Genomic DNA, 27,234 nt, shown 5'->3' with positions numbered 1-27,234 from the left:
AGCCCGCTGCATGCATTGCCTTTCCAGATAATATGTACATTAGTAGTGGCAGTGAAACATACTTTTCATTGACTGTATGTTTTACAGTATGCGACACAATGGTCATATGATGTGCGGTGTGACTTTTTTCTTGTTCCATTGCATTTAAGTAAGATTGTTCTTAAAAGTAGGATGAGAGGTTCATAACTCATATGAAGAAGATCAATGTGGTGTCAGATTTGCATGAAAGTGACTGAATCTGATTATACACCATGAAGACCTATAGACTTGAGACATTGCATAACCTTTGTTGTAATGAATTGCCTACAGGGATTCCCACAGGCTTCCTGGAAGGATAGTGTAGGATAGTGTAGACTGAGGGCTATAAAGGATGAAGATAACCACAAATCCCCTCATTGAAGAAAAAAAAAACTTCAAGGGATCCAATCAGACTTTCTCTGTTTGTGAAACTTCAGACACCATTGGCCCATATGCAATGTATTCATTTTTTCTCCTGAGTTTTCTTTTAGGAGATCATTTTTCAACTTCTTTTTAGAATAACTTTTCAGTGGAAAAGTATTACCCAAAAATATTTTGAGTATCTTCTTGCTTGCTGTTGGTTTCAAACCATTTTAATGACAAGTTTGAAAATATCACCTTGGAGAAAAGGAGAAAAAGTTAATTGTATGTGGGCCTTTATCAATAAAATAAGTTTTAAGCCCCCAACAAGAAAATATTCAAAATAAGTCTGATATTACATTTTAACCTACTTTTTAATACCTGTTCAGTTACAGGATGTTGAAAAGTTACTTCATAAGTAAGATAATCAAATGATCTCCTGAGATAAAACTCACAAGAAAAGTTGATTGAACAAAGGCCATTATAGTCTTGCAGAATCTGACATCAACCTCCACCACACCTCTGATACAAAAAAGGCACTCACCAGAACCTATGATCATACTCAACGATCATATGAATTATCATGTGCCCCTCTGGTCATAAATAGGGCTCCGTCCCCTTTAAGCCTTGGTCATTAAGTCAAATCATGCATAAGAAAAAATATGGATTAGACAGATTTTGGAAGAGCATCTTTTGGGAAGTGTTGAATAAAGAAAGATTACATACCGTATATTGGACTTTGTCTTGGGGCAAGAAATATGGACAGCTGGTGTGAGGTTGTGTGACAAGGAACTGTTTATGCGTACTGATTACATTTTGTTTGAACAAGGTCCATTATGGCACAACTTGATTTGAAATGCACTTCACTTCACTTAAAGATAATCTGTAAGAAAAATACCCCCTTCCCGGGGGATACTTATCTCGGGAGGGGAAGCCTCTGGATCCTAATGAGACTTCCTCATCCCTCCTCTGCCCTTTGGGGAGCAGAGAGCACTGTCTCCCCCGAAACCACAGCCGACAAGGATGTCAGCTGTGGCAATATTTATCTTTCCCGGTGTCGGCGCTGTTCCCGATCGGGCTCAGGTGGATATAGCCAAGCCCGATCGGGTCAGCTCTACTACCCAGGCACCCTTTTGAAAAGCTGCTACTGTGCCTGCAATGGATCGCGGTATATTTACCTATCCAGTGTTCGGGGGTCTCGCCGAGGCTTAGGAGGGCAGGGGAAGCCTCATTAGGATCCAGATGCTTCCCCCTCCCAAGGTAAGTATCCCTGGGGGGAAGGGGTGGTGTTTGGAGGGTGTCTTACAGATTTTCTTTAACATTCTGGAACAATCTTTTTCAGTAATATTACACTGAAAAAATGATGAAAAGAAAGACTTGCCCATATGTCTTACTGCTCAAATGAGCATTCCCCCTATGCTACGGCTCCCAAAGCACCTAGTCCAGTTATCACAGGCTTTCCTGTGACTCTACAAAATAGTCCATAATATGCTTCCAAATGATTTAAATTTAAGTGTGCTTTTGATAGAGAAAGTCAGTAAACATTTATTATTTATATTTTACATACATACCATTATGTTGTACTTTAAATTTAACCAAATTGAAAAATGTTCTACATTTATAGACTGTTCATTTTTTCTTAATTCTTGTATAGGGTTATGCCTATAAACCACCTACAAGTGGCTGCTGCGGATCATGCATCCAAAAGTGTTGTATTGCAGTTGCCCCTAATGGAACACTTTTTACTGTCCAGGTATTTGGTGAAGATAAATTACAGCACAAAATTAACTTCATTTAGCCTCCTATTTGTTGAAAGTACTTATACTAATTATTTTATGTATGTCATATTGTATTTTGAATGCTGTATACTTTGTATATTTTGAATACTGTGTAAGCATCAGCAGTGCCATGCCTTTGTGGGGCACCAATCCCTGCCTGCTGCTGTAATTTCTTTGAGGGGGAAACTCTGAAGTGGGGCCCGAGGTGAGGGAGGGGGGAGTCAGGCCCTTCTCCCTGCGACTATGTATGCCCACTTCTCCCCCCTCCTGTGCTACTATAACCCTGTGACACTGGGGGCACCTATATCTGGCTACAGGGGTGCTCGGATACCCCTTTTCAAAATCCAAATTGATCCGGATCCGGATACCCAGATATCCGGATCTGGATCGGATATCCGAATCCGAACGCATTATCCGGGCTATCCCTGCAGATTCAGAAATCCGAACAGAAAAACTGGAAGTGCCCTTTAAATTGCTTTAAAAATATTTTTTAGGGTAAATGAGGCATGTAGCATCATTATTTTTTAAGGGGGAACACTAATTGATGATGTGGGACTTACAGTGTTCAGCATTGTGTCCAAAGTCCAAACGCACAACTGGGACATGACAGTGTTCAGCCAAGACACCTCCAAAAAATTACGCAGCATTTGTGTTTTGGGTTAAATATATGTGGTATCAGTGGCCTATGGCACCCTGGCCTGGCGGTGGAAGCTGCACAGGCAGCAGAAGCAGGGCAATGCAGCAGCAGCAGGTGTAATGTGTGCCAGGAACATGCCGGACGTGACACGTGGCAACTGGCACTTGCCACGTTCCACTTTCCAAGTGTCACGTGCCACTTGCCAAGTGTCACTTGGCACGTGTCACATGGCACTTGGCAAGTGCCAATTGCCATGTGCCACGTCCGGCCTGCTCCTGCTGCCTTGGCAAGTGACACGTGGCAAGTGACACGTGGCAAGTGACACGTGGCAAGTGACACGTGGCGAGTGCCGAGTGACAGTCAGACAGCAGAGGAGAAGACACTAGTGCACACTAACTGTCACACTGGCACTGCTCACAGCACAGCAGTTCTGTAGAAAGCTAACACAGTAGTACTACTACTCTAACAACTACTAGCACTGCATGCAGTACTACAGTACTAACTAGTAACTACACAATAACACAGTAATCCTATCCCCTAATCCCTAACCTATACCTATACCTAAGGCTAATAGCTGGCCAGCAGGCAGCAGCTGGCCTGGTCTGTGCACAACACACACACAGACACATAGCAGCTGCCTGCAGCACACACTCTCACTGTCATCCAAATTACATCAAGCTAATTAACTGGGGGAACCTGTACCTAGCTACCTATACTGTAAGCAGGGCCGGCCTTTGCTATGAGCGACCTGTGCGGTCGCTCAGGGCGCCGTGCTCTCAAGGGCGCATGTGCCCTGTCGCCCCTTGCCGCCCCTCGCCGCCCCGCTGTCTCCCGGTGTCCTCTCAGTCTATATTTAGAGCAGGACTACAAGAAAATGGCCGCCGATGTCCACAAATGCAGACAAACGGCGGCCATTTTCTTGTAGCCTGCTCTAACTACAGATGGAGTGGAAGCGGGGAGAGAAGAGTGACGTCGGCGCTGGTGCTGGATGTCAGGTGAGTCGGTCTCTGCCACATAGGGGGGGGGGGGCATACTGGGGCAAGCTACCTACGCTGGGGCAAGCTACCTACACTGGGGGCATACTGGGGCAAGCTACCTACGCTGGGGCAAGCTACCTACGCTGGGGGCAAGCTACCTACACTGGGGGCATACTGGGGCAAGCTACCTACACTGGGGGCATACTGGGGTAAGCTACCTACGCTGGGGGCAAGCTACCTACACACACTGGGGGCATACTGGGGCAAGCTACCTATGCTGGGGGCAAGCTACCTACACTGGGGGCATACTGGGGCAAGCTACCTACGCTGGGGGCAAGCTACCTACACTGGGGGCATAATGGGGCAAGCTACCTACGCTGGAGGCAAGTTACCTACACTGGGGGCATAATGGGGCAAGCTACCTACGCTGGGGGCAAGCTACCTACACTGGGGGCATAATGGGGCAAGCTACCTACGCTGGGGGCAAGCTACCTACGCTGGGGGCATACTGGGGCAAGCTACCTACGCTGGGGGCATACTGGGGCAAGCTACCTACACTGGGGGCATACTGGGGCAAGTTACCTACGCTGGGGGCAAGCTACCTATGCTGGGGGCATACTGGGGCAAGCTACCTACGCTGGGGGCATACTGGGGCAAGCTACCTACACTGGGGGCATACTGGGGCAAGCTACCTACGCTGGGGGCAAGCTACCTACACTGGGGGCATACTGGGGCAAGCTACCTATGCTGGGGGCAAGCTACCTACACTGGGGGCATAATGGGGCAAGCTACCTACGCTGGGGGCAAGCTACCTACGCTGGGGGAATACTGGGGCAAGCTACCTACGCTGAGGGCAAGCTACCTACACTGGGGCAAGCTACCTATGCTGGGGGCATACTGGGGCAAGCTACCTATGCTGGGGGCAAGCTACCTACACTGGGGGCAAGCTACCTACGCTGGGGGCAAGCTACCCATGCTGGGGGCATACTAGGGCAAGCTACCTATGCTGGGGGCGTACTGGGGCAAGCTACCTACGCTGGGGGCATACTGGGGCAAGCTACCTACGCTGGGGGCATACTGGGGCAAGCTACCTACGCTGGGGGCATACTGGGGCAAGCTACCTACGCTGGGGGCAAGCTACCTACGCTGGGGGCATACTGGGGCAAACTACCTACGCTGGGGGCATACTGGGGCAAGCTACCTACGCTGGGGGCATACTGGGGCAAGCTACCTACGCTGGGGGCAAGCTACCTACGCTGGGGGCATACTGGGGCAAGCTACCTACGCTGGGGGCATACTGGGGCAAGCTACCTCCGCTGGGGGCATACTGGGGCAAGCTACCTACGCTGGGGGCAAGCTACCTACGCTGGGGGCATACTGGGGCAAGCTACCTACGCTGGGGGCAAGCTACCTACGCTGGGGCAAACTACCTACACTGCTGGGGGCAAACTACCTACACTGCTGTGGGCAAACTACCTACACTGGGGGCATACTGGGGCAAACTACCTACACTGGGGCAACTATGCTACTACACTGGGGGAAACTGTACTAGCTACACTGAGGGCAGCTGTGCTACCTATATGGGGCAACTATACTACCTACACTGGAGGCAACTATGCTACCTATATGGGGACAACTATGCTACTTATGGGGGGGGGGCAACAAAATCCGGTTTCGCTCAGGGCGCTGTGAAACCTAAGGCCGGCCCTGACTGTAAGTATGTTTTGTTTTTGAAACCTGTGATTCTAGTTACGTCCCAGCCTCCAGTACTCATTCCTGAAGCTGTAACAGCAAAATTAAGAGAACAACTATATACTTTGGTGATTGTATATTTTTTAGACTTACGTGACATTTGAAGGTGGCCAATGGAATTAAGGCTGAGGTGGCAAGTATTAAAGTTTGATCTTGTAGCAAATTGTAAGGCCCAGGAGCCAATTACAAGAGATCCCACCATAGGCAGATAAATAGAGTGGAGGGAGGTATTACTTACTCCATTTTAGATTCCGTAGGTACAAGGAAGAGAGCTGGGGAGACCTGTGTACCAATTCAGAGATAGCTTAGGAGATGCAGGGCACCCAGTAGACACAAAGACAAAAATACAGGAAAAAAGAGCAGCAAACTGGTTGCACCCACCTCTCCAGTGGGGGCCTTTTTCATGCTGAAAGTCTACATTTAATGTGTAGCACTCTACATTCTGTGACGGAGGCCGAATGGCAGAGGACAGGTAGGATCACATTTGCGTAAAACATCCAAAAGTGGGATCAGTATTTGCATTGTCTTGTAGGAGGTACAACTACGTCATCAGCTGTTCTTCCACCTCCACTGACTCCTTTTCCACCATCTTGTATTGCTACTGCATCTCAGGAGGTTGGTGCAAGCCTGACTTTCAGCAGTGAGGGAGTATCAGGTTCTGGGAGCAGGTTTTGCGGCATAAGATGATCTTTGTCGACACAAGCTGGATACACCAGTGACCCCCTCAGTTTCCCTAGCTCACAATCCCATCAGCCCACTCTACCAGAGGTCTGCGCAAGGCACCAGACTATGGCACCAACCAACCAAACAGTAATTCACCTCAATTCTTGTCTAGCCATATTACATGCTTTTCAGCTACTGCCATTCAACATTGTGGATTTGGTTTCCTTCCATGACCTGATGGCCTTTGCCAAGCAGCAGGGAAAAATACTAAGCTGTCACGGTCAGTTACCTGTACCAGAAGAGCCAAAGAAAGAAGTTAAAAAAGGCGCTACTCTTTTTCCCTATCCTCTCCACCTATCAGCTGCTTAGTTCTCAGGGTGTGGGGTGTCCCCTTAACCCCCACCAAATGACAACAAAAAAAAAGAAAAAAAAAGAACAGTGCTCGTATCTAAGTTTTTAATTACTTATATGTTTATTTATCTTTGTATAAAATTCCGTTTGTTTCAAAATAAACTAAAAGAATAAGATCATAAAATTCATATATTATGTCTCAGGAATTCCTCAAGAAACTTCTCATCTACGAACTCCTTCACGTATCTTATAAAATTAGACAATAAGCCCCATTCATGTCCGCATACAAACTACCATGCACACAATGGAGCCACCTGAATCTCTGTTAAAAAATGTTTCCCATATAAAAATCTCATAGAGAATCCATGCAAATAGGTATTCCAGGCAAGTCTTTTTATATATATTATTCAATCCCCTCCGTTTGATAGGAAAGTTTTCCCCTCAGTGAGGAGCACTACAGTCACTTACGCGTCTTGCAGCTTTATAGGAAAGTTTTCCCCTTAATGAGGAGCGCTACAGTCACTTACGCGTCTTGCAGCTTTATTAGTGTCCCATGCGGGCTCCGGCCGGTAGCCTCGCAAGTAAAAGTTTTTTCTTCTAGCTCCGTCTCGCCGCTTCCTCCGGTATAGTGTCCGCCTGTAATCCTCTTGCGGCTTTGTTCGTTCCGGCTGTGCGGCTTCCGGGTGAATGGCTAGCTGGGAGTGACGTCACTTCCCTTCCGAGCTCCTGCGTCCCACTCTGCGTTCCAATGCGGCCGCTGCTATCAAAGCTTGTGTATGTGAGCCGTATGTTGCGTATTCTGTTGCAAACAGTGGAAACAACTTGATGGGTTACCAGGAAGCCCTTCTTACATCGACATGTTTCGATAGTTGACGACTATCTTCATCAGGGATACCCACTAGCCACCACTTCCTGCTTTTTATAGAGCATCCAGTTCATCAGATATCCGCCTCTTCTTAAAGGGAAACTCTATTTATTGCTCATGACAACCTCAAATTATTTTAATCCATATTCTTTCCTCCATAAATTACTAATATACTGATATACTATAACACCTGATATCTTCCCAAGGTCTTGACTCTCCCCCTCCCTCCATACAGACTCAGGTGGTCCCCAAAACAGGTGGCTCCCTTTGGGTACCATAGTGTTTAAGTTAAAAATCCACTGGCTTTCTCTCCTCGACATTTTTGCTATATAATTACCCCCTCTGGGATCTCTCTGGACTATTTCCAGTCCAAAATATACTACATTATTTAGTTTACTTCCATGATTATATTTGAAATGTTTCGAGAGGGGATGCCCCTCCCAGCCCTTCAAAATATTATTAAAATGTTCTCCTATACGTTTATGCATTTCTCTCTTCGTGCACCCTATATATTTTTTACCACATGGGCATATAAGGCAGTAAATGACACCTCTGGTGTCGCATGTTATTAATTCATTAATTTTGTATATTTCTTTCCCCTCATTTACTTGCAAAATTTTGTTATATACCTTTGTCCTCTGGCAGTTTTGACACCTCCCACATCTCACAAACCCCTTCCCCAGGGTCTTTGGTCGTGAACCCCTCCCCCATTATTGGCCGTTGCTATTTTCAGGCCTATGTTGCTCACTTTCCTAAATACAGAGGAGGGGTACTCTGGTAAAATCTCCCTTAGTATTATGTCCCCCTTCAAAATTCCCCAATGTTTTTTAATAATCCCCTTTACACATCCTATCTGTGAGTTGTATTTCAAATTTAATCTCATTGAGAAATCTCTAGTATCCTCCTTCTGTTTTTTCTCCAACAATGTTTTCCTATCCAGTGTTTTCACTTCCTGCCTCACTTTCTCCAGAGTATCCCTCTCATATCCTTTCTCTATAAACTGCTCAGACATTCTTTCAGCTTCTTTTTTATATTGTGTCTCTTCCGTGCAGTTCTGCTTAAGTCTCATAAACTGGCCCTTAGGGATGTTCTCCAGCCATACCGGTAAATGGCAGCTATTGGCCAGGATGTATCCGTTCACATCCGTGGCTTTTCTATAAGTTTTGGTTTTCAGCTCTGCTCCCTCTATGTAAATGGATATATCCAAGAAACTAACCTCCCTCTTACTTATTTGTGCTGTGAATTTTAAACCACAATCATTTGTGTTTATTTTGTCAACATACCTCCTCAAAGCATCATCAGTGCCTCTCCAGACGAGCAGGACGTCATCTATAAATCTTTTCCAGAGGACCAGGTCCGCACCCGGCCCCTCACGCCCGTATACATGGGTATTTTCCCAATGGGCCATGAACAAATTAGCGTACCCGGGCGCGAACCTGGTCCCCATCGCCATCCCACTCATCTGGAGGTAGCTATCCCCTCCATATTCGAAGTGATTATGTGTTAGTACATACAAAATTGCATCCTTAATAAATTGTTATTGTTCACATTGTAGTGTTTCATCCGAACTCAAAAAATGTTCAATTGCTTCCATACCCCTACTATGTTCAATGATGGTATACAAGGAAGTAACATCAAGGGTGGCCATTATCCACCCCTCCTCCCATTCTAGATTTTCCAGTATGTTTAGGATATGTCTGCTGTTCTCCAGGAAGGCGGGGGTATCTCGGACATATCCCTGCAAGAAGGTATCAATATACCCTGACAGATTGGATGTAGATGAACCAATCCCTGAGATTATCGGCCTTCCCGGAGGATCAGTCAGACTCTTATGTATTTTTGGGAGGTGATAGTATTTGGCCACCCTTGGATGTTTCATACTGACATAATTCATTTCTTTTTTGTTCAAGACACCAGCATCAAATGCTCCTTTCAGGAGGCATCCACGTTCCTTCTCAAATACCTCGCTGGGGTTTCTTTTTAATTTCCTGTGTGTCTTTTGGTCCCCCAGAAGTCTTAATGCCTGCCTCTCATAATCCGCTTTGTCTTGCACAACAATCCCCCCCCCCCTTATCCGCGGGACGTATAACCACCTGATTATTCAATTGTAAATCTTTTAGAGCCCTCTTTTCATGTGGTTTTAGATTATCTAAGAAGGTGGATCTGGGTTTTAATTTCCTCAGATCTTTCTCTACATAGTCCTCAAAAATGTGTATTTCTTTAATTATTTCACTCACAGGATAAAAGAGGGATGTTTTTTTTAGTTGTGTGTGCCTCATTGAGGGGAAAACTTTCCTATAAAGCTGCAAGACGCGTAAGTGACTGTAGCGCTCCTCACTGAGGGGAAAACTTTCCTATCAAACGGAGGGGATTGAATCATATATATAAAAAGACTTGCCTAGAATACCTATTTGCATTACCTGTACCAGAAGAGCCAGCTGGTACATACCGATGTCTACAGGAGTGCTGGTGCAGTCCGTAGGGGCCCCAGGCATGGTGTCTGTACCCATGTGTGCGGGCACACAACACACTACACAATTCAATAAGTTGATATGTCGCATGTGTTGCTGTCATCTGCATTACTGACTCCTCCATCCAAGGTACATAATCAGAATCATGTTTATTTCACCAGGTACAACAAGAGTTGTACCCGGAATTGATTTTGGCACAACAGGGTCGGTGATGGGACAGTAGCAAAATGGTAGCATTTAGCATACAATAAATATAACGTTGGTACATACAATGCATACAGCTACTAACAGTGGTACATACAGTATATACAATGCATACAGCTACTTACAGTGGTACATACAATAGATACAGTAAATATACAAGGCATAGAATATAGCCTAGATGGAAGAAAACTTACAGATGGACCCAGGAGAAGGACTGGAGGGGGTAATCCGCTGCCGTATATGGCACTCAAAACGCTTCTGCAGCGATACTTTGAATCAGATGCCCCCCCAGTCCAACCCTGGGGAAGAGAGAGAGATTGGAGAGAAAAAGGAAGTGAAATAAAGATAAAGTGAGAGAGAAAGTGAGAAGGACAGTGAAGAGTGAGTCCCCTTATGCAGGGCAGCCATCAGATGGATCAGGCGAGGAAGTGGCTCAGGTCAGATGGATCAGGTGTCGAGGTGGCTGGGGTCGATGTGGCCCAGGAGGAGCAGACCATGCTGTTGGCCAGTCAGGGCAGGGAAGCCAGTGAGACTTACCCCACACGGGTGGCAAAAGTCTTTTTTGTGTTCATTGCCCCTTGGAGGTGGAGGATCTGGAGTCAGCGCTAACCGCTGTGGTAACTGTCACGTCTGACACGGTTGAAGCAGCAGTGGTATGCACTGGATCCCCAATGTTCTCGAGCTGCAGGAGTGACCAGGGGGCCCTGGGGGTGATGCCAGCCTGGGGTGTTTCAGATGGGGGCAGGCTGTGAGGCACTCTGAGGCTGCGGTGATCTGAAGAGCTCGGAGGAGGAGAGCTCCTCCACGTGGGTGGCCAAGCAGGTTGGAGGCTGTGGTTGGAGGTGACTCTCTCTGGAGCTCAGCTTGAGGGTCTCTTTCACTTGGGTGGCCTAGCAGGAAGCGGCGGCAAGTAGGTTGAGGGTAAGAGTGGCAGTGATAGGTTGCTGGCGACTGGTGTCGGGTGGTGGAGTGACTCGCAAGCACTGCAAAGGCCTGTCTGTGATGCCGGGGCTGTGCAGCGAGTGGTGGAGGACCCGTCTGTGTGCAGCAGCGATGAGCTCCTGTGCGATGGATCAGCAACAGTGGAGGAGAGCGGCGCACTTAACAGCAGTGGGAGTGAGTGGTGGTCTGGCCCCAAACAGCAATGGTGGATCTGCAGCTCAGAGAACATCCTGGTAGTGGCGACGTTTCCTGGTCTGAGCGCTGATGACCTGAACTTTTGATCAGCCGGCGGACCGCAGCCCGATGACTGGTATCGCATGAGACCAGCATGCCTGTGACCTCCACAACTTACCCCGGAGTTAGAGGGGCTCTATTCATGATAGAATACGCGGCTCAAAGATAGAGACCTCTGAGGCAGGAAATGTCCTAAGTACCCAGTGCAAACAGATGTCAGCACTAACAAACTACATCAAGGAACTTCAGTTGGGCTATCTGCAACTGCAGCCCCTAAACCATTTCCTGCTGATCCTGCACCTGTTGCAGCTGCTGCAATTCCTGAACCTAGAAAACCGGTTACTGAATGCTTTAATGGTGATCGGACAAAATTTAGGATCTTCCAACATTCTTGCCAGCTTTATTTTGCCTTACAGCCCTGAACCTTAATTGATGAACAGACAAAAGTGGGGTTTTTGATTTCACTACTTCAAGGTGAAGGTCGGTCATGGGCACACAAGTTTATGGACCAAGAGCATCCGCGTCTGGCTGTACCTGAACTATTCTTTGACACAATGGCAGTGCTCTACGATCACTCTCAGCGCAGTACTACCACTCTCTCTTTATTTTCCAACAGGGCTGCAGACCAGTAGAAGAGTACACCTCAACATTTTGTTTATGGGAAACTGATACAGACTGGAATGAGTCAGCTCTTAAAGATAATCTGTACAAAAAAAATGCCTCTGGTGTGTACTCACCTCGGGAGGGGGAAGCCTCTGGATCCTAATGAGGCTTCCTCTGTCCTCCTCCGTCTCATGGTGGTCTCGCTCTGGCCCTCGACAATTTGTCAGGCTGTGCAATATTTACCTTTTCTTGGGCGCTGTTTCGGCTCTCGGCTCGGAAATAGCCGATTCCAGTCGGGTCCGCTCTACCGAACAGACGCAGGAGACTTGGGCCTGCGCAGTAGAGTAGACCTGAACCTAGATCGGCTATTTTCATCTATTTCCGAGCAGAGAGCCGCTTCTGTGCCTGCGCTGGAGCTGGGAAGGTAAATATTTACATCGCCGCTGTTCGGAGCGGCATTGCAAGACCACCATGGGACAAAGGAGGATGGGGGAAGCCTGGATAGGATCCAGAGACTTCCCCCTCCCGAGGTGAGTACCCCCCAGGGGCATTTTTTTTATTTGTACAGATCCTCTTTAACCACCCTGACGGTAATGATGAGCCTGGCTTTTCCAGCAGAAACTTGCTGAGAGTGGTAATGACGAGCTAGGCTCGTCAATACTGCCAGGGAGATTTCCTGTTTCTCTGCCCCGCCGGCTCCACTTTTCCCTCATCAGAGGGATTCCCTAGAATGGCTGGATGCCTGTCTGCATGCTGTGGGTAGCGATCTGTGCTACCCCTAGCGTGCAGAACTAGCATCCAGCCACCCTGGGGAATCCCTGTGCATCAAGTGGGGCAGAGTATGTGCTGGCTATGCGGGCGGGTGGGGGGATCCCCCTTCTATGCGTGCGGATGGCCGAGCGGGGGCTCCCCCTTCTATGCGGGTGGGTGGGGTAATCCCCCTTCTATGTGTGCGGATGACCGAGCGGGGGATCCGCCTTCTAAGCGGAGGGGGGGGGGAATCCCCCTTCTATGTGTGCGGATGTCCGGGTGGGGGAATACCCCTTCTATGTGTGCGGATGTCCGGGTGGGGGCTCCCCCTTCTAAGCGGGGGGAATACCCCTTATATGCGGCCGGCTATCTGGGTGGGGATCCCCCTACTTTGGGGGATCCCCCTTCTATGCGGCCTGCTGTGGTTGTCCGCCTCCTGCCGTCTCCTCCCTCACGATTTCCCCCCCCCCCGATCTCCTGCCCCCCTTGTCTGAAGCACCTTGAGGTGGGATCTATTCTCCCGAGGGCTCTCTCCTGCGGCGGCTGGCGCACTTCCTCCTCCATTGCCGAAGTCGTGGTCTGTGTGGTTACAGTACGAGGCTTGGTGACGTCACCACGCCTCGTACTGTAACTGCACAGAGAACGAGACTTTGGCAATGGAGGAGGAAGTGCGCCAGCCGCCGCAGGAGAGAGCCCTTGGGTGAGTATATTCCACCTCAAGGTGCTTCCGATAAGGGGGGGGCAGGAGATGAGGGGGTGGGGGGGAGGTCGTGAGGGAGGAGATGGGAGGAGGGGGACACCCACAGCACGCTGCATAGAAGGGGGATCCCCCCCAAAGTAGGGGGATCCCCACCCAGATATCCGCTTGCATAAAAGGGGTATTCCCCTAGTTTAGAAGGTGGAGCCCCCACGCGGACATCCGCACACATAGAAGGGGTATTCCCCCACCCGGACATCCGCACTCATTGAAAGGGGAATCCCCCCCCCCTAAAAGGAGGAGCTCCCACCTGGCCAGGCCATCCCCACACATAGAAGGGGGATCCCCCCACCCACAAACCTGGCTCACTATACATCTGCCTACCTATACATCTGGCTCCCTATACATATGACTCACTATACATCTGCCTACCTATACATCTGGCTCACTATACATCTGGCTACCTATATACCTGGCTGCACATCTGACTACCTAAAATCCTGGCTATACATCTGGCTCACTGTATACCTGGCCATACATCTGGGTCTTATACTCACCATTGGCGTGCTGATCCCTCGGCACGTACCTCTGATAGCTTCCCTAGTGCCTTCTTCCATGTCCCTTGGCAGATTTTTCTTCTCCCTCGGCAATGACATGTCCCCCGCCGATCGGCGTTGATGACACCAGGGTCACACAACATCATCAACATCTCAATGCAAACACCTTTTTTTTTATTGAATTCAATACAGTAACCTATATTGATTTCAATATAAAAAAAAAAAGCTTGAAAATTATTTGAAATTGATTGAACCACTTTTTGCACAGAACTCCTGGGGAAATTGAACGCCAGGGTGGTTAAGTACCTTTACTAGTGATGAGACTTTGAGACGATGACCACAAAACATGTTTCTATTGTGGAGGATCTGGTAATTTCATCTTGCCTATTCCATCCACCTGGTAAGGAGATGTGCTCCAGTCCGGACAGTCTATCCTTCCTCCTAAAACAACTAATTATTTATCTCTCCCTGTTCTTTTTAAGCTACCTGAAAGAACCATTGAAACCACAGCTATTATTCATTCAGGAGCTTGCAGTTGCTTCATGGACATTGCATTTGCCACTTTCCATGAATTCCCTACTCAGCTCCCCTTCACACTTCAGAATCCCCTTCACATCCACTTAACTGACCGCTCTACTATCAGTTCTCGACCAGAGACTATGGAATCAGTCCCTGCCATTACCTTCATTTTCAAAGCAACATCAAGGACACCTAGAAGTGGCTGGATAATGTACTAGTTAAAGGGGCACTACAGCGAAAAACTGTAAAATTTAAAATATGTGAAACCATATACAAATAAGAAGTACATTTTTTCCAGAGTAAAATGAGCCATAAATTACTTTTCTCCTATGTTGCTGTCACTTACAGTAGGTAGTAGAAATCTGACAAAAGTGACAGGTTTTGGACTAGTCCATCTCTTTATAGGGGATTCTCAGGGATGTATTTATTTTCAAAAGCACTTAGTGAATGGCAGTTGCTCTGTCCAACTGCCAAAAAACTGTGTAGGAAGCAGGGAAGCTGGCCAGCATCATTGTTTAAATCCTTTTTAGGGAATATCTTTACAAAGAATAAAAGCCTTGCTGAAAATCCCCTATGAAGAGATGGACTAGTCCAAAACCTGTCACTTCTGTCAGATTTTTCGCTGTAGTGCCCATTTAAGGGCTCTTTGCCTCTGACACAGGAGACCTCTGTGCAAATCTCAGCTGTTCCTGTTCAGTGACCCAGCACCTATTCAGTAAGAGACCTTGGGCAACTGCCTATAGAGTGCATCCTAGTGACCGCAGCTCTGGTGCTTTGAGTCCTCCAGGAGAAAAGCGCAATATAAATTTGTCTCGTCTCAAATTCAGTCTTGTCTCATCTCCATTCTACCCGGTAATCTTGGACCTACCCTGGCTCAGAGCCCATAACCCTGCTTTTGACTGGTCAACAGGAACGATAGTGTTCATTCTAACATACTGAGGAAGTTGTTGCTCACAAGAAGTTTCCACTTGTCTCCTGCTCTGTACATCATCGTTGCAGGAAGCCATTCCTGTACAATTCATTCAATTCCTAGATGTATTTGATAAAAAGAAAGCTGATCAGCTACCATTGTTTATACAATTTCCCAGTAGACTTATTTCCAGGTGCAGAAATTCCTTTTTGAACAATGTTCCCTCTTTTTGAGCTTGAACAAGCAGTCCTCAAAAAATATATCGAAAACAATCTAAGGAAAGGTTTTATCCCTCTCTGTACCTCCCTTGCTAGTGCCGACATTTTCTTTGTGGAAAAGGACAAAACACTTCCGTTGTGCATTGATTACTGGGAATTAAACAAGATTACAATTTGAAACAAATACCCATTACCCTAGTCCCAGAGCTATTTTAGAAGTTACTGTGCGCAAGAATTTTCACTACGTTAGACCTCAGAGCAGCATTCAATTTAGTAAAATCCCGGAAGGGGGTGAGTGTAAAACGGCCTTCAGATCTTGTTTTGGGCACTAAGAGTATTTAGTGATGCCCTTTGCTCTGTGCTATGCTCCCATTACTTTCCAACTTTTCATCAATGATGTCCTCAGAAATTTCATAGATAACTTAAATATTGTGTACCTGGACTACATACTGGTATTTTCTGCTTCCTTGGAGACTCATGGAACTCAAGTATGTCAGGTCCTTGCACAGCTTAGATTACACAACATCTATGTTAAAGCAGAGAAATGTGAAACTGAACAACACTCAATTAGTTTCTAGGTTTCATCATGTCCTTTGAAGGTCTCGCCATGGATCCACCGAAGAATAAAGCAATTCTGTATTGGCCTACTCCCACCAACAAAAAAGCAGTACAGATTTTATAGGATTTGTAAACTTCTATTGAAAATTCATCAAAACATTTCTGCTATTATCTTACAACTCATCTATCAGCAGGTTTCCTTTCCAATGGTCCACAGAAGCGCAAGCTGCTTTTGACAAGTTAAAACAGAATTTCACAGGGGATTTCCTTTTTGGAAAAGAAGTTTCTGCCAGGTATCTTCCACTGCAGTGTCCCAATTGCAACACATTTTTTAAAGACCTGAGACTCCACCAGCTTGTATGGTAAAAGCTGGCGGGCTAACAGTTCCCACAAGCCAGCTGTCAGACGCCGGGCAAGGGGGTGACTCTGAGACATTGTCTTCTTCCACTCAAAAACTTCCTTGACAGAAAGTGGAATGTGGGCAGATGAGCAGGAACTGCTCAAGGTGAGAGGTGGCGGAGTGGAGGGTGGTTGAGAGGGGGCAAGGACAGCAGAGGTTGATGTGGCTGAAGATGCAGGGCCAGGAGGATGAGAAGGGTGGCTTTGAGTTTGTGTGTTGCTTTTCCTCATATGTTTATCCCATTGGTGTTTGTGTTTTGAGATCATGGCCCATATGCAATTAAATTTTTCTCCTGCATTTGCTCCTAGGTTATAATTTGTCATTGTCTTTAAAATAACTTTTAAGCTCATTTCACCAAAAAGTAGGTGAAAAAGAACTATCAAATTATTTTGAGTATTTTCTTGCTTGCTCGTGGTTTAAAAGGCATTTTATTGATAAGGTCTGAAAATATCACCTAGGAGAAAACATTTATTGCATATGGGCCCATGTGCCTTCGCAAAGCAGTTGTCCCTAGGTGGGTGTTGTACTTCCCTTAGTTTCCTTTGGCAGAGGTTGCAAATAGCATCACTGTTATCAGAGGCAGACACACAAAGAAAATGCCACACTGGTGAGCTTTGGAATGACGGCATTCTGAAGGTGGCAACAGCAGGTGTTGAAGGGCGTGTTGGCTGGCTGACCCCAGGTGCCGATACATGCTGTCTGACAGTGCCAGTAGCTCCTTTTTTTAGTTCCCCTTGCTAGTTACAGCAACTCGTCTCCTCCTCCTCTCCGTCTCCCCATCTGAACTGTCACCCTGTTTTTCATCTCTTCTTGTGGGCACCCACATGACATCCATGTACACATCGTCATCATCATCAACTGCTTCACTTGTATCAAACACCTCCAAAAAGGCAACAACAATGGGTACTACATCATCATCATCATCCTCACACCTTACGTCTATGTGTGTAGTGACGCCTGACTGAAACATATCAGGTGGAGTAACATTCTTATCGCCTTCATCTTCTGCCAGTAATGGTTGTGCATCCCTAAATTCATCACACAAATGTGTGAATAACTCCTCTGACATATCAGGTTGAGCAGCTGTGGTGCTAGTGGTGGTTTTGACTGCCGGGAGAGTGGTAAGTTGTTGTGGGGTGCCCGAATCAGAGCAGGAGGGGGATGGTGCATCAAAGTTCCCTGCAGAAGCTGTAGAAGATTGGGTGTGCTGTGTAAGCCAGTCAACTACGTCCTCTAAATTTTGGGTGTTGGTGGTACGTGCCCTCTGAACACTGGGCATTCTTCCAGGGCTGCAGGAAATCACAGCAGCACAACCTCGAGGACCCCTGCGGTATGTCCTGCCTCTGCCTGTTATTTTTTTTATTTGGGGTACTGTGCCTGCAACTAGTGAAAAATAATGCGCCGGAGTGCTATTGTGCCTGCAACTGGATGGGCCAACAATCGCAGTAGTGTACACAGCTCTGGGTGTCAGTGGGCTGTGTAGTGTCACATAGAGAAATGCAGTAGTGCTATCAGAATATTGTCTACACTAATGCACTTGAGGTGCTGCTGTTGTGCCTGCAACTGAATGGGCCAACAGCAGTAGTACTGTGCACAGCTCTGGGTGGGTGCCAGTCGGCTGTGTAGTTTCGCACACACACAAAAAAAAAAAATACAGTAGAAACTGTACTGAAAATGAGTATTATTATTACATTATATTTCTTACAGTGTCTTTATTTAGTTCACTTTAAGGTTCTTTCGATTTAAGTCATTGTATCTTATTTATTTGTATGCCCTTTTGTTGATTTTTCTTATTGTAGCCTGGAGAAATAATTTCTGACAACTGCACAGAGTACACATGTGATATTCGCAAAAATAATTTTATCACAATAGTCACGAAAGAAACTTGTCCCAAGATTCGTAAAGAAGACTGCGAGTCTGTGAGTTGTGTTTGGAATTTGTATTTATTTACATATAGTTAACTAATTTGTTCACACTTTCATGTTCATAATGCATTTTTACCTAACAAAGAAAAAAATTAAGTTATTTTACTGAAGCTAGAACTTGAAAAATGATGAACAAGACAACTGATCTATGATGCATGGATTTTATTTTAAACGTACAGCTATTACCATGCAAAAGCTTGCAACCGTCACCTTGGTCATTGAAAATATTGTGTCATTGCGTTCAATTTATGAAATAAGAAGTTGTGCAACTGCAGCCATGTACATTCAGCCTCAGGGAAACCTTTGTAAATAATTTCAAGCTATCCTTGATTTCTTTAAAGAAAAGTTCTTGCTCTGGATAGGTTCATGCAACTGTAATAACAACAAACCTCACTTTATTCTGATATGAGCCAGACAACAGTGGAAAAGGCGTGCCAACTAACAGTAGACAGTTCTTAAAAATGATTGTCAATGTTTATGCAATAACCCATGTCCTTTAGTGTTTTGCATGTTCCCCAGCCCTCTCCTCAAGGCCCACCAACAGTACATGCTTTGCAGAAAACCACAAACATGCACAGGTGAGGTAATTAGAGTCTCAGCAGAGCTGACTAACTATCTTTGAGGATTTCCACAAAGCATTCACTGCTGGGCCTTGACAGGGTTGGAGAACAGGGCCTTAACCTCTTGAGGACTGCAGTGCTTAACCCCCCTAAAGACCAGGCCTTTTATTGTTAAAATGGCTACTGCAGCTTTAAGGCCAAGCTGCAGGGCCGCACAACACAGTACACGAGTGATCCCCCACCAACAGAGCTCTCTGTTGGTGGGGTCTAATCCCCCCCCTTTGTTTATTTGTTTTTAAATAAATATTTATGTTATTATTTTTCTATTTTTTTTTCACTATTTTCTTCTTTTTTTCTTTGATCCCTCCCAACCTCCAGCCAGCCAATAATGGCGATCAGCTGTCATAGGCTTCTGCCTATGAGAGCTGATCGCTCTCATGTGCCCCAGGGGGACAGCTGTGTCACACGGCTGTTCCCAGTACAGCACTGCTGCTGATCGCCTGATCGCAGCGCGGTACATGTACGGTTTCGCCGTGTAACAGTCTTCCGAGCGGCGATCACCGCTCAGTGACTGAAGGCAAAGCTCCGCTCCGCGCACCAGGCAGGAGATGCGCACGCAGCCTGCGTGTGATCTCCTGCAAACTGCTGCCCCAGGACTTTACACCAATCGGCGTTAGCTGGTACTGGGGCTGCCGCCGCGGCCACGCCCATCGGCGTGACGCGGACGGGAGGAGGTTAAAGGACTACTATCATGAAGAATTATACAATTTTAAATACATGGGAATTCAGACATAAACAGCTCCAACCTTGTGCGCAGCCTTGGCGTACTAATCGATGGGGAATTGAGTTTCAGAAACCAAATTTCATCTGTAGTTAAATCTTCCTTCTTTCATCTGAAGAACATTGCAAAGATTAAACATCTGATTCCCCCAGAGGATCTTCCAACCCTAGTCCACGCCTTCATCACATCACGGCTGGACTACTGCAATGCCCTTTATGCTGGCCTCCCCAAAAAAGACTTGCGTCGCCTGCAATTAGTGCAGAATGCTGCTGCCAGATTGCTAACAAACCAGCCTCGCCACTGTCACATTACACCGATCCTTCGCTCACTGCACTGGCTACCAGTAGAATGGAGAATACTCTTCAAGATTGGACTGCTGACATTCAAATCCCTGCACAATCTGGGCCCTGGATACATGAAGGACTTGCTGAAGCTGCACCACACCTCTCACAACCTCAGATCAGCAAGTTCTATAAACTTGGTCACTCCCAGAGTGCACCTCAAAAAATCTGGAGACAGAGCCTTCTGTCATGCTGCCCCTACTCTTTGGAACTCCCTACCACACCCAGTAAAGACAGCACCATCCCTGGAGCTATTCAAATCCAGACTGAAAAGCCACCTGTTTAGCCTGGCATTTCCAGATTTATAAAATTCTTCCCCTGTACCACGATGGTCGGAGCCATGCTTATGCGCTTTGAGTCCCACGGGAGAAAAGCGCTTTACAAATGTTATTTGTTGTTGTTGTTGTTGTTGTTGTAAACACATATACATCAGACATACGTGTCTTCCAGAGTAAAATTAGCTATAAGTTACTTTTCTTATATGTTACTGTGTTAAATAGGGGATTTTCTCATTTGTTTAAAAAACAAAGTCTTTTGGAGACCAGAATAAATCATTTAAAAGGTGTGGTTGTTTAATTAAGCATTATTGATTTCCATAAATATTCAAAAGTCAATAAGGTACAGTTCTTAGTTGCATCAAAAACAGTTACAAAAATATAAAAACAAAATCATTAAAATTGCTGAGTAATCTGTATCTATAAAAAGTCTTATTGTCTTTAGGGTGTATGTGAATGTGTATGTGTGGGTGTGTAAGGCTGAAGGAAGAATGCAAGAATGAAACTTTCCCGCCTAAGCCCTTCATATGTGGAATGGGATGGTCCCACAATGTATCACGATACTATCTCTGATTGGTCTGATCAAATAATGCTATAGTTTCTATTCGTTGACTACCAAACCTAACTGCTTTAGTTTAACTTCATCTATACTGGTTAAAACCAGAATTCCAATAGCCCCATTGTTCTGCTTTGGCCAGAGACATAATGAGATACAGCTGCTTTGACCATAGCTCTGACTGTGGGGGATGGCTAACATATACATTCCTGAGAACGAGACTATAGAGTCTATAGAAATTATGGACAAAACCTTCTGATCAGATGGGGCACTGACAAAGCTCCATTCAAACACTGTTCTCATGATACATTTTCAAATGAGAGAATATATTTCAATCAGATTTAACAATACCACATATAGATTAATTGATTGGATCCTTTATCAATTAAACCTCATCAAAATATATATTTCATACTGTCACTTACAGTAGGGTAGTAAAAATTTGACAAATCTGACAGATTTTGAACAAGCCCGTCCCTTCATGGGGGAGTGTCAGGGTGTTCTTAATTATTAAAAACGTAGTACATGGCAGTTGTTCCTTCCAACTGCCAAAATAGTGTGCAAAGAGGTGGGGGGTATATTTGTATAGATGCTTTCCAGGGAGTCCTGGTATAGAAGACATTAAATACCACACTGAAAATCCCCCATTAGGACATGGGCTAGTCCAAAACCTGTCAGTTCTGTCATATTTCTACTGTAAGTGACAGCTGCATAGGAGAAAAATAATTTATGGCTCATTTTACTCTGAACAAAACATACTTCTTATTTGTATGTGTTTACACGTATTGTAAATGTTGTTGTTTTTTGCAATAGTGGCTCAGCAAAGCAAGAGGGATGAGTGGGCACATTTTTCATGAGACGCAAAACTGTAGCGGCGTGTGTCCAAGTAGGGAGCCACAGCATAGAAGCTTCTCCCACAACTATGCTTGCTAATCTTCACAAATTAACCCCATGGTAGAATAAAATACATACTGTATATGAACATCCAAATGCCTACTTTTCTGAAGCTCTTAAATGGAAAAGTTTGTAAGTGACTGAGAAAAAACGAAAATCGCCCAATTCTCTATTTCACTTGCCCTTCTTGTAGATCAGCAAGGAATATGTTATGTTTTATTCAGTATAGTATGTTTTATTCAGCAACAGGGTTTTTAAAAAGCAAAATATATGTGCAAGATGTGCATGTGCTGGGACTTCACAAAAAACAAAATCCACTTCAATATGCATTGGTTTACCCACTGGCTGCGAAAGTGGCAGTATATTTATGCACCGCAGTCGGGAAAACTGTTCTAATTCCAGGGGTGTTTTCTTCTTCTAATATGATGCTCCCACCAATGTGTGCGCCCTCGACCTCCACATGCAGCACGGTAGTACATTGATCAGTGGATGGGAACACAGTTCCCATTCACCAATTAAAGTGCCTGTGATCACTGATCACCGGCATCAATGAGATGCCTTTGGCCAAATAGTATAAAGACACTTGAAAACATTAAATTTTATAAAAATAAATATATCCCCATTAAATACATCCCCATTAAAATTAACCACTTACCTCCCCCACTCTCCCATAATTACCAAAATAAAACATTTATCTATTTAAAAAAAGACTTTAAAAAATATACAAATAATATACAAATTTAAATGTATGTCATGAGGGTATATTACTGTTATTTTTGCAAATAAAGGCTTGCAATTAGTGACAGATGAAAAACTGAAAAAATACACCTTTTTTCAAAATAAAATATTGTCGCCATACATTTTACTAGGGACGTATTTTAAACATTGTAATCACTGGGACAAATGGGCAAATAAAATGTGTGGCTTTTATCCTTAGTAGCAAGTTTTATTTTAAAACTATAATTGCCAAAAACTGAGAAATAATGATTTTCTCAATTTTTTTTCTTACTCTTCGCATTTAAATGCATTTAGAATAAAATAATTATTAGCTAAATGTACCACCCAAAAAAGCCTAATTGATGGCAAAAAAACAAACAAAAACAAAACAAGATATAGATAATTTTGTTGTGTTCAGTAGTGATAAAGTTATTGGAAAATGAAAGGGGGGAGCACTGAAATGTGAAATACCCCCTTAGTGGTGTACTGGCTAAAAAAAGTGCATTACCCTGTAAAGTTTTAAATCATTTTTTTTCACAAACTATAACGTATTTTTGAAAAAAAAAAGTTCCATGGGCTACCCTTGAGATACACACCAAATTTGGTGTCACTAGTATTTATGGGGACTTTGAAATCAACTGCTAATTTGGCCTCGTAGACTTTAGTGTAAATTTGCAAAATGGCACAAATTTTGTGAAAACTATTGTAATTTTGCAAACAAATGAAACTGGTTTGGACAATTTCACTCATCCACTAAACCCTATTTCTTATAGCACAATTGAAAAATGGAATCCTTAAACCTGCTACCCAACAACCTCTCCTCTAATTTTTCAATCTCAACCCTCTCAACCCTCTCAGTAAAAAATCAGAAACCTCCATCCAGCGGTTCTGGAGGTGTGTTTAGCTTCTAAGGGTACAATGGTTAATTTGCATATATTCAGCAGTGGTGCCTGGGAGACATCTCGAGCTCACTCCAACCTGAATTATCGCAAATTCTTTCTGTTTTAGGAAAGCAAACTTTTGTTTTTCTTAACATCTTAGTAAGGGGGCTTTTAGGACCATTGTAGTCCCTTACACACCCCAATGAGTTCTGGGTCACCATGACCTTGCTGGTTAGTCTGTGCCTCTCGGATTTACAAGCCCTACTCCATAGAGCCAAATTAATCCATGCCATGTACTGATGAGGATCAAACAATCCGAAACAGTCTGTATGCATGTTGGATTATTATGGCTCTGTACTTATGAACAAGCTGACACATCATTGCATTCCAGCGGTTCTGGAGGTGTGTTTAGCTTCTAAGGGTACAATGGTTAATTTGCATATATTCAGCAGTGGTGCCTGGGAGACATCTCAAGCTCACTCCAACCTGAATTATCGCAAATTCTTTCTGTTTTAGGAAAGCAAACTTTTGTTTTTCTTAACATCTTAGTAAGGGGGCTTTTAGGACCATTGTAGTCCCTTACACACCCCAATGAGTTCTGGGTCACCATGAGCTTGCTGGTTAGTCTCTACATCTAGAAAATTGGGTTAAGGCCGCCTTACTTCAGAATATGATCTTTTTTATATCTCAGGCCTCAAATCATTAACAGACTTAAGGGACCAATATCAAATTCCTAAGCATGACTTATAACATGTCTTCTCATGACATGACAAAAATAAAAATCAGGCATTTCCTAAATCTCAATCAATCTAAGAGCTTCTTTCACTGCATCATAATCTTGAAGCACTCCTTAAAGAGGGATTAAACTGCCTAAACTAAGATAAATACTCTTAGGCACATAGAAGAAATACTCTTGGGTGCATAGAAAACATTTTTAAGAATTCCCTTATGTAAAAAGGTTTACTTTTAATGCAGAGAGCAGTAAAAGTATACATTGCTCTGCATATCTCTCTTAATTGGCAAATGTAAGTACTGCTGGCCAGGATAAACTCTCGGCCTGGTCTCTTCACTCTGCACCCCTCAAGGCAGAGAGAATCTAGCCATTCAACACTCTCAGCTTTATATCTTTGTAGATCAATGCTTTCTGTCATCTCTACATCCAGCTATGCTGAGTATACAAGTTTGTGTCAATAAAAATGCAGAATCAGCTAGATCTGATACTGGCAGCTTCACACTGGCCAGAACAATAATTACCTAAGTAGATTTTCTTTCCTGCTCAATCAGTTGTTCTTCGCAAGAGGAGATGACTAGTTGAATCCAAGAGAACTCACAGGCATTAGATGATTGGTTGAAAAGAACACCTGTCATCTCATGTCAAAGAAAATTATTTTGGGTGCAGTGCTGGTAACAATCCATTCACAATCAAAAGTCTGGAAATAAAAATAAAATATCTTTGATGTAATACTTGTTATAAAATGGATATTTCTGATTTCTGGTTCACAGGGAGAGCTGGAAACTACACCTAATGGCTGCTGCTCCATTTGCAAAGGTAATAATTTTTGCTATTCAATGCATATATTTTTCTTTACACAAATATATTGGCTAGTGAGATCAGCAAACTAGAGTCCTCTACATGCCCATGTTATTCTGCTCCTGCACTCACTTTTTTAATATCCTGGTCAGGGTAGCCTAATGCTGTTTTGTTATGGGACTACATGTTTTTTCTCTGCTCCTCCCATCTGATTGCCAGCTATAAGATTTTGTTGTTTGCCTTGATTGTTTCCTTGCCCTCTAATTCTCTACGATGGCAGACCAGAGATAAGCACCATGAAAAATGATAACCAAGACGCGCTCCTTCTTGTATGTATAAATACTCCAGGTTTTTTTGTTTGTTTTTTACCTTTTATCAGCCAAATTTGGCTGCAGGGCCACATTTTCCTGCTGCTGGGGAAGTGTGCCTTCCAGAGCCTGGCAGGCTGGGAAGCAGGGAGCTATTATAGTTACCTGTCCAGATGGCTGAACCAGCTTCTTCTATCCACCACCAATACCGACATGTCTTCTGGATTCTGCATATGTTATGTGATTGGGATCCAGTTGACAGTGTCAGAATTACAGCACCACTTGGTGGTGGAAGAGGGATGATGGGAGAGTCTCTTGTATCATCCCTCTTCCACCACAAAGTGGTGCTGACACCATCTCCTGGACCCCGATCACATGTCCTATGTGATCGGATGTGATCAGGTCTCAGAAGACAAGTTGGAAGTTCAGAGCCGTGGGTGGAGGAAGAGAAGAAGCCCTCCGGAACAGGTAATTGTAACAGCTCCCTTTCCACCTGCTTGGCAGCCAAACAAGATTATCCAGCAGAGGTCAAAATGTAGAGCAGTTTTTTTAATAATTATCTCATTTGAAACTGTTAAAAGGTTAAACCAGAAACATCAAGTCACCATCTCCTAAGTTCAAATAGCCTGCTGCACCTATATAGTGGCACTTACGTCCACACAGAAGACATATATAGGGTTTGGTTCCCTTTAAATTGTTGTCTCTATTTTCATATTTGTTACATAATCCACTTTCTTTTAGATTTAGATCACATATACAAAATGCTTGCTTCTCTCAGACTACTTTACAGATACTTTTGTAAAAATGGCAACCTATATCTGCACTACTGATGACACTTCCAATTACTGTGCACTGCAACACCAACAATCCAAAGTGCTTATGTAACAATTAGTGTCAGCAGGATAACAGATTTCTGATTATGTGGTGATCTGCAGTATCACCAATAATACAGATACTATATCTGATTATATGGTGATCTGCAGAATCACCAACAATAAAGATATAGTAAGCAAATGGTGTGTAAGATGTGACAAAAGTCTCTAGCTTTATTGCACAAAGTGTAGTGATTGGTGCAAACAGTAAGTTTCTGATAGATTCTCAGCGGTAACCTCACCAGTGGCAATGGAGGTTACAGATAGAACCACAGCGGTAACCTCACCAGTGGCGAGGGCCCACTGGTGAGAGAGAATAGTCAGACAGATCAGGTAGGCAACAGATGGGCAGATAAGGTACAGAATCGACAAGCAGAATCAGAGTGAAGTTCAAGCAAAAGTCGTCAATAAGATCAGATGGGCAGAGGTACAGAATCACAAGGCAGAAAGAATAGTCAGAGCAGGCAAAGAGTCATACACAGATAAATAATACAATAATTAAGTTATTATTACAGCTATCAAAGGTCTGAGCGCTAACACGAAGTATTCACAACAACAGACAATGAGCAAATGACATCTCCCAGCTTAAATAAAGAAAGCAAATTCAAGCCACCCGCCCAGAGGGCTGAACCAATCAGCCGTGTGTGATTGGCAGGCTGGTGTCAGCTGACCGCAAGATCAGCTGACCCGTCTCCTCAGATTATAAAGGTCCTGCCGCCCCGCCCGCGAGCGTGCTGACCTAATCTGATGTGCAGAGGAGAGACCTGTCCTGACAGGGGCTGTGCAAGATGTCTGAGAGGATGCGGCCGCCGCCGGGGTGATGACAGACGCGGAAGCGGCGGCCGCAGCACTCTCCGCTGGTGAGGTAATACTGCTATACCTGACAGCTCACACTTTACCTTTGCAGTGTTAAATTTTAAAAGAGCTTTAAAGCGGACCCAAACCAAACATTTTTTTAATTCAAAATATTTAGTTGCACCACTCTGACACATACAAAGATAAATAAACACTCCTTCAAGCCTATGAGCATTTCAGTGCATGCTTTTCACCCTTCTCTTTTCATAACTAGGGTTATACAGGTGGCAGCCATTAGCAATTGCTCCTTTGCTGGACACCACCTACTCCACCA

The 27,234-nt window shown here is 44.7% G+C and overlaps 1 protein-coding gene across 1 annotated transcript in view; it reads left to right on the top strand.

Annotated features, from left to right (window-relative positions):
• LOC137537713 (intestinal mucin-like protein) overlaps positions 1-27,234 on the top strand; it is a 280,540-nt gene that overhangs the window by 220,338 nt on the left and 32,968 nt on the right. Inside the window, exons 10-12 of the mRNA XM_068259654.1 lie at positions 2,033-2,131; positions 18,264-18,383; positions 24,898-24,943. Of these exons, the coding sequence (XP_068115755.1) occupies positions 2,033-2,131; positions 18,264-18,383; positions 24,898-24,943 (265 nt within the window). The remainder of the gene's footprint in view (positions 1-2,032; positions 2,132-18,263; positions 18,384-24,897; positions 24,944-27,234) is intronic.

Source organism: Hyperolius riggenbachi, chromosome 11 (assembly GCF_040937935.1).
Source record: "Hyperolius riggenbachi isolate aHypRig1 chromosome 11, aHypRig1.pri, whole genome shotgun sequence".
Classification (NCBI taxonomy): Eukaryota; Metazoa; Chordata; class Amphibia; order Anura; family Hyperoliidae; genus Hyperolius; species Hyperolius riggenbachi.
This window is presented reverse-complemented; position numbering and strand designations above follow the sequence as displayed.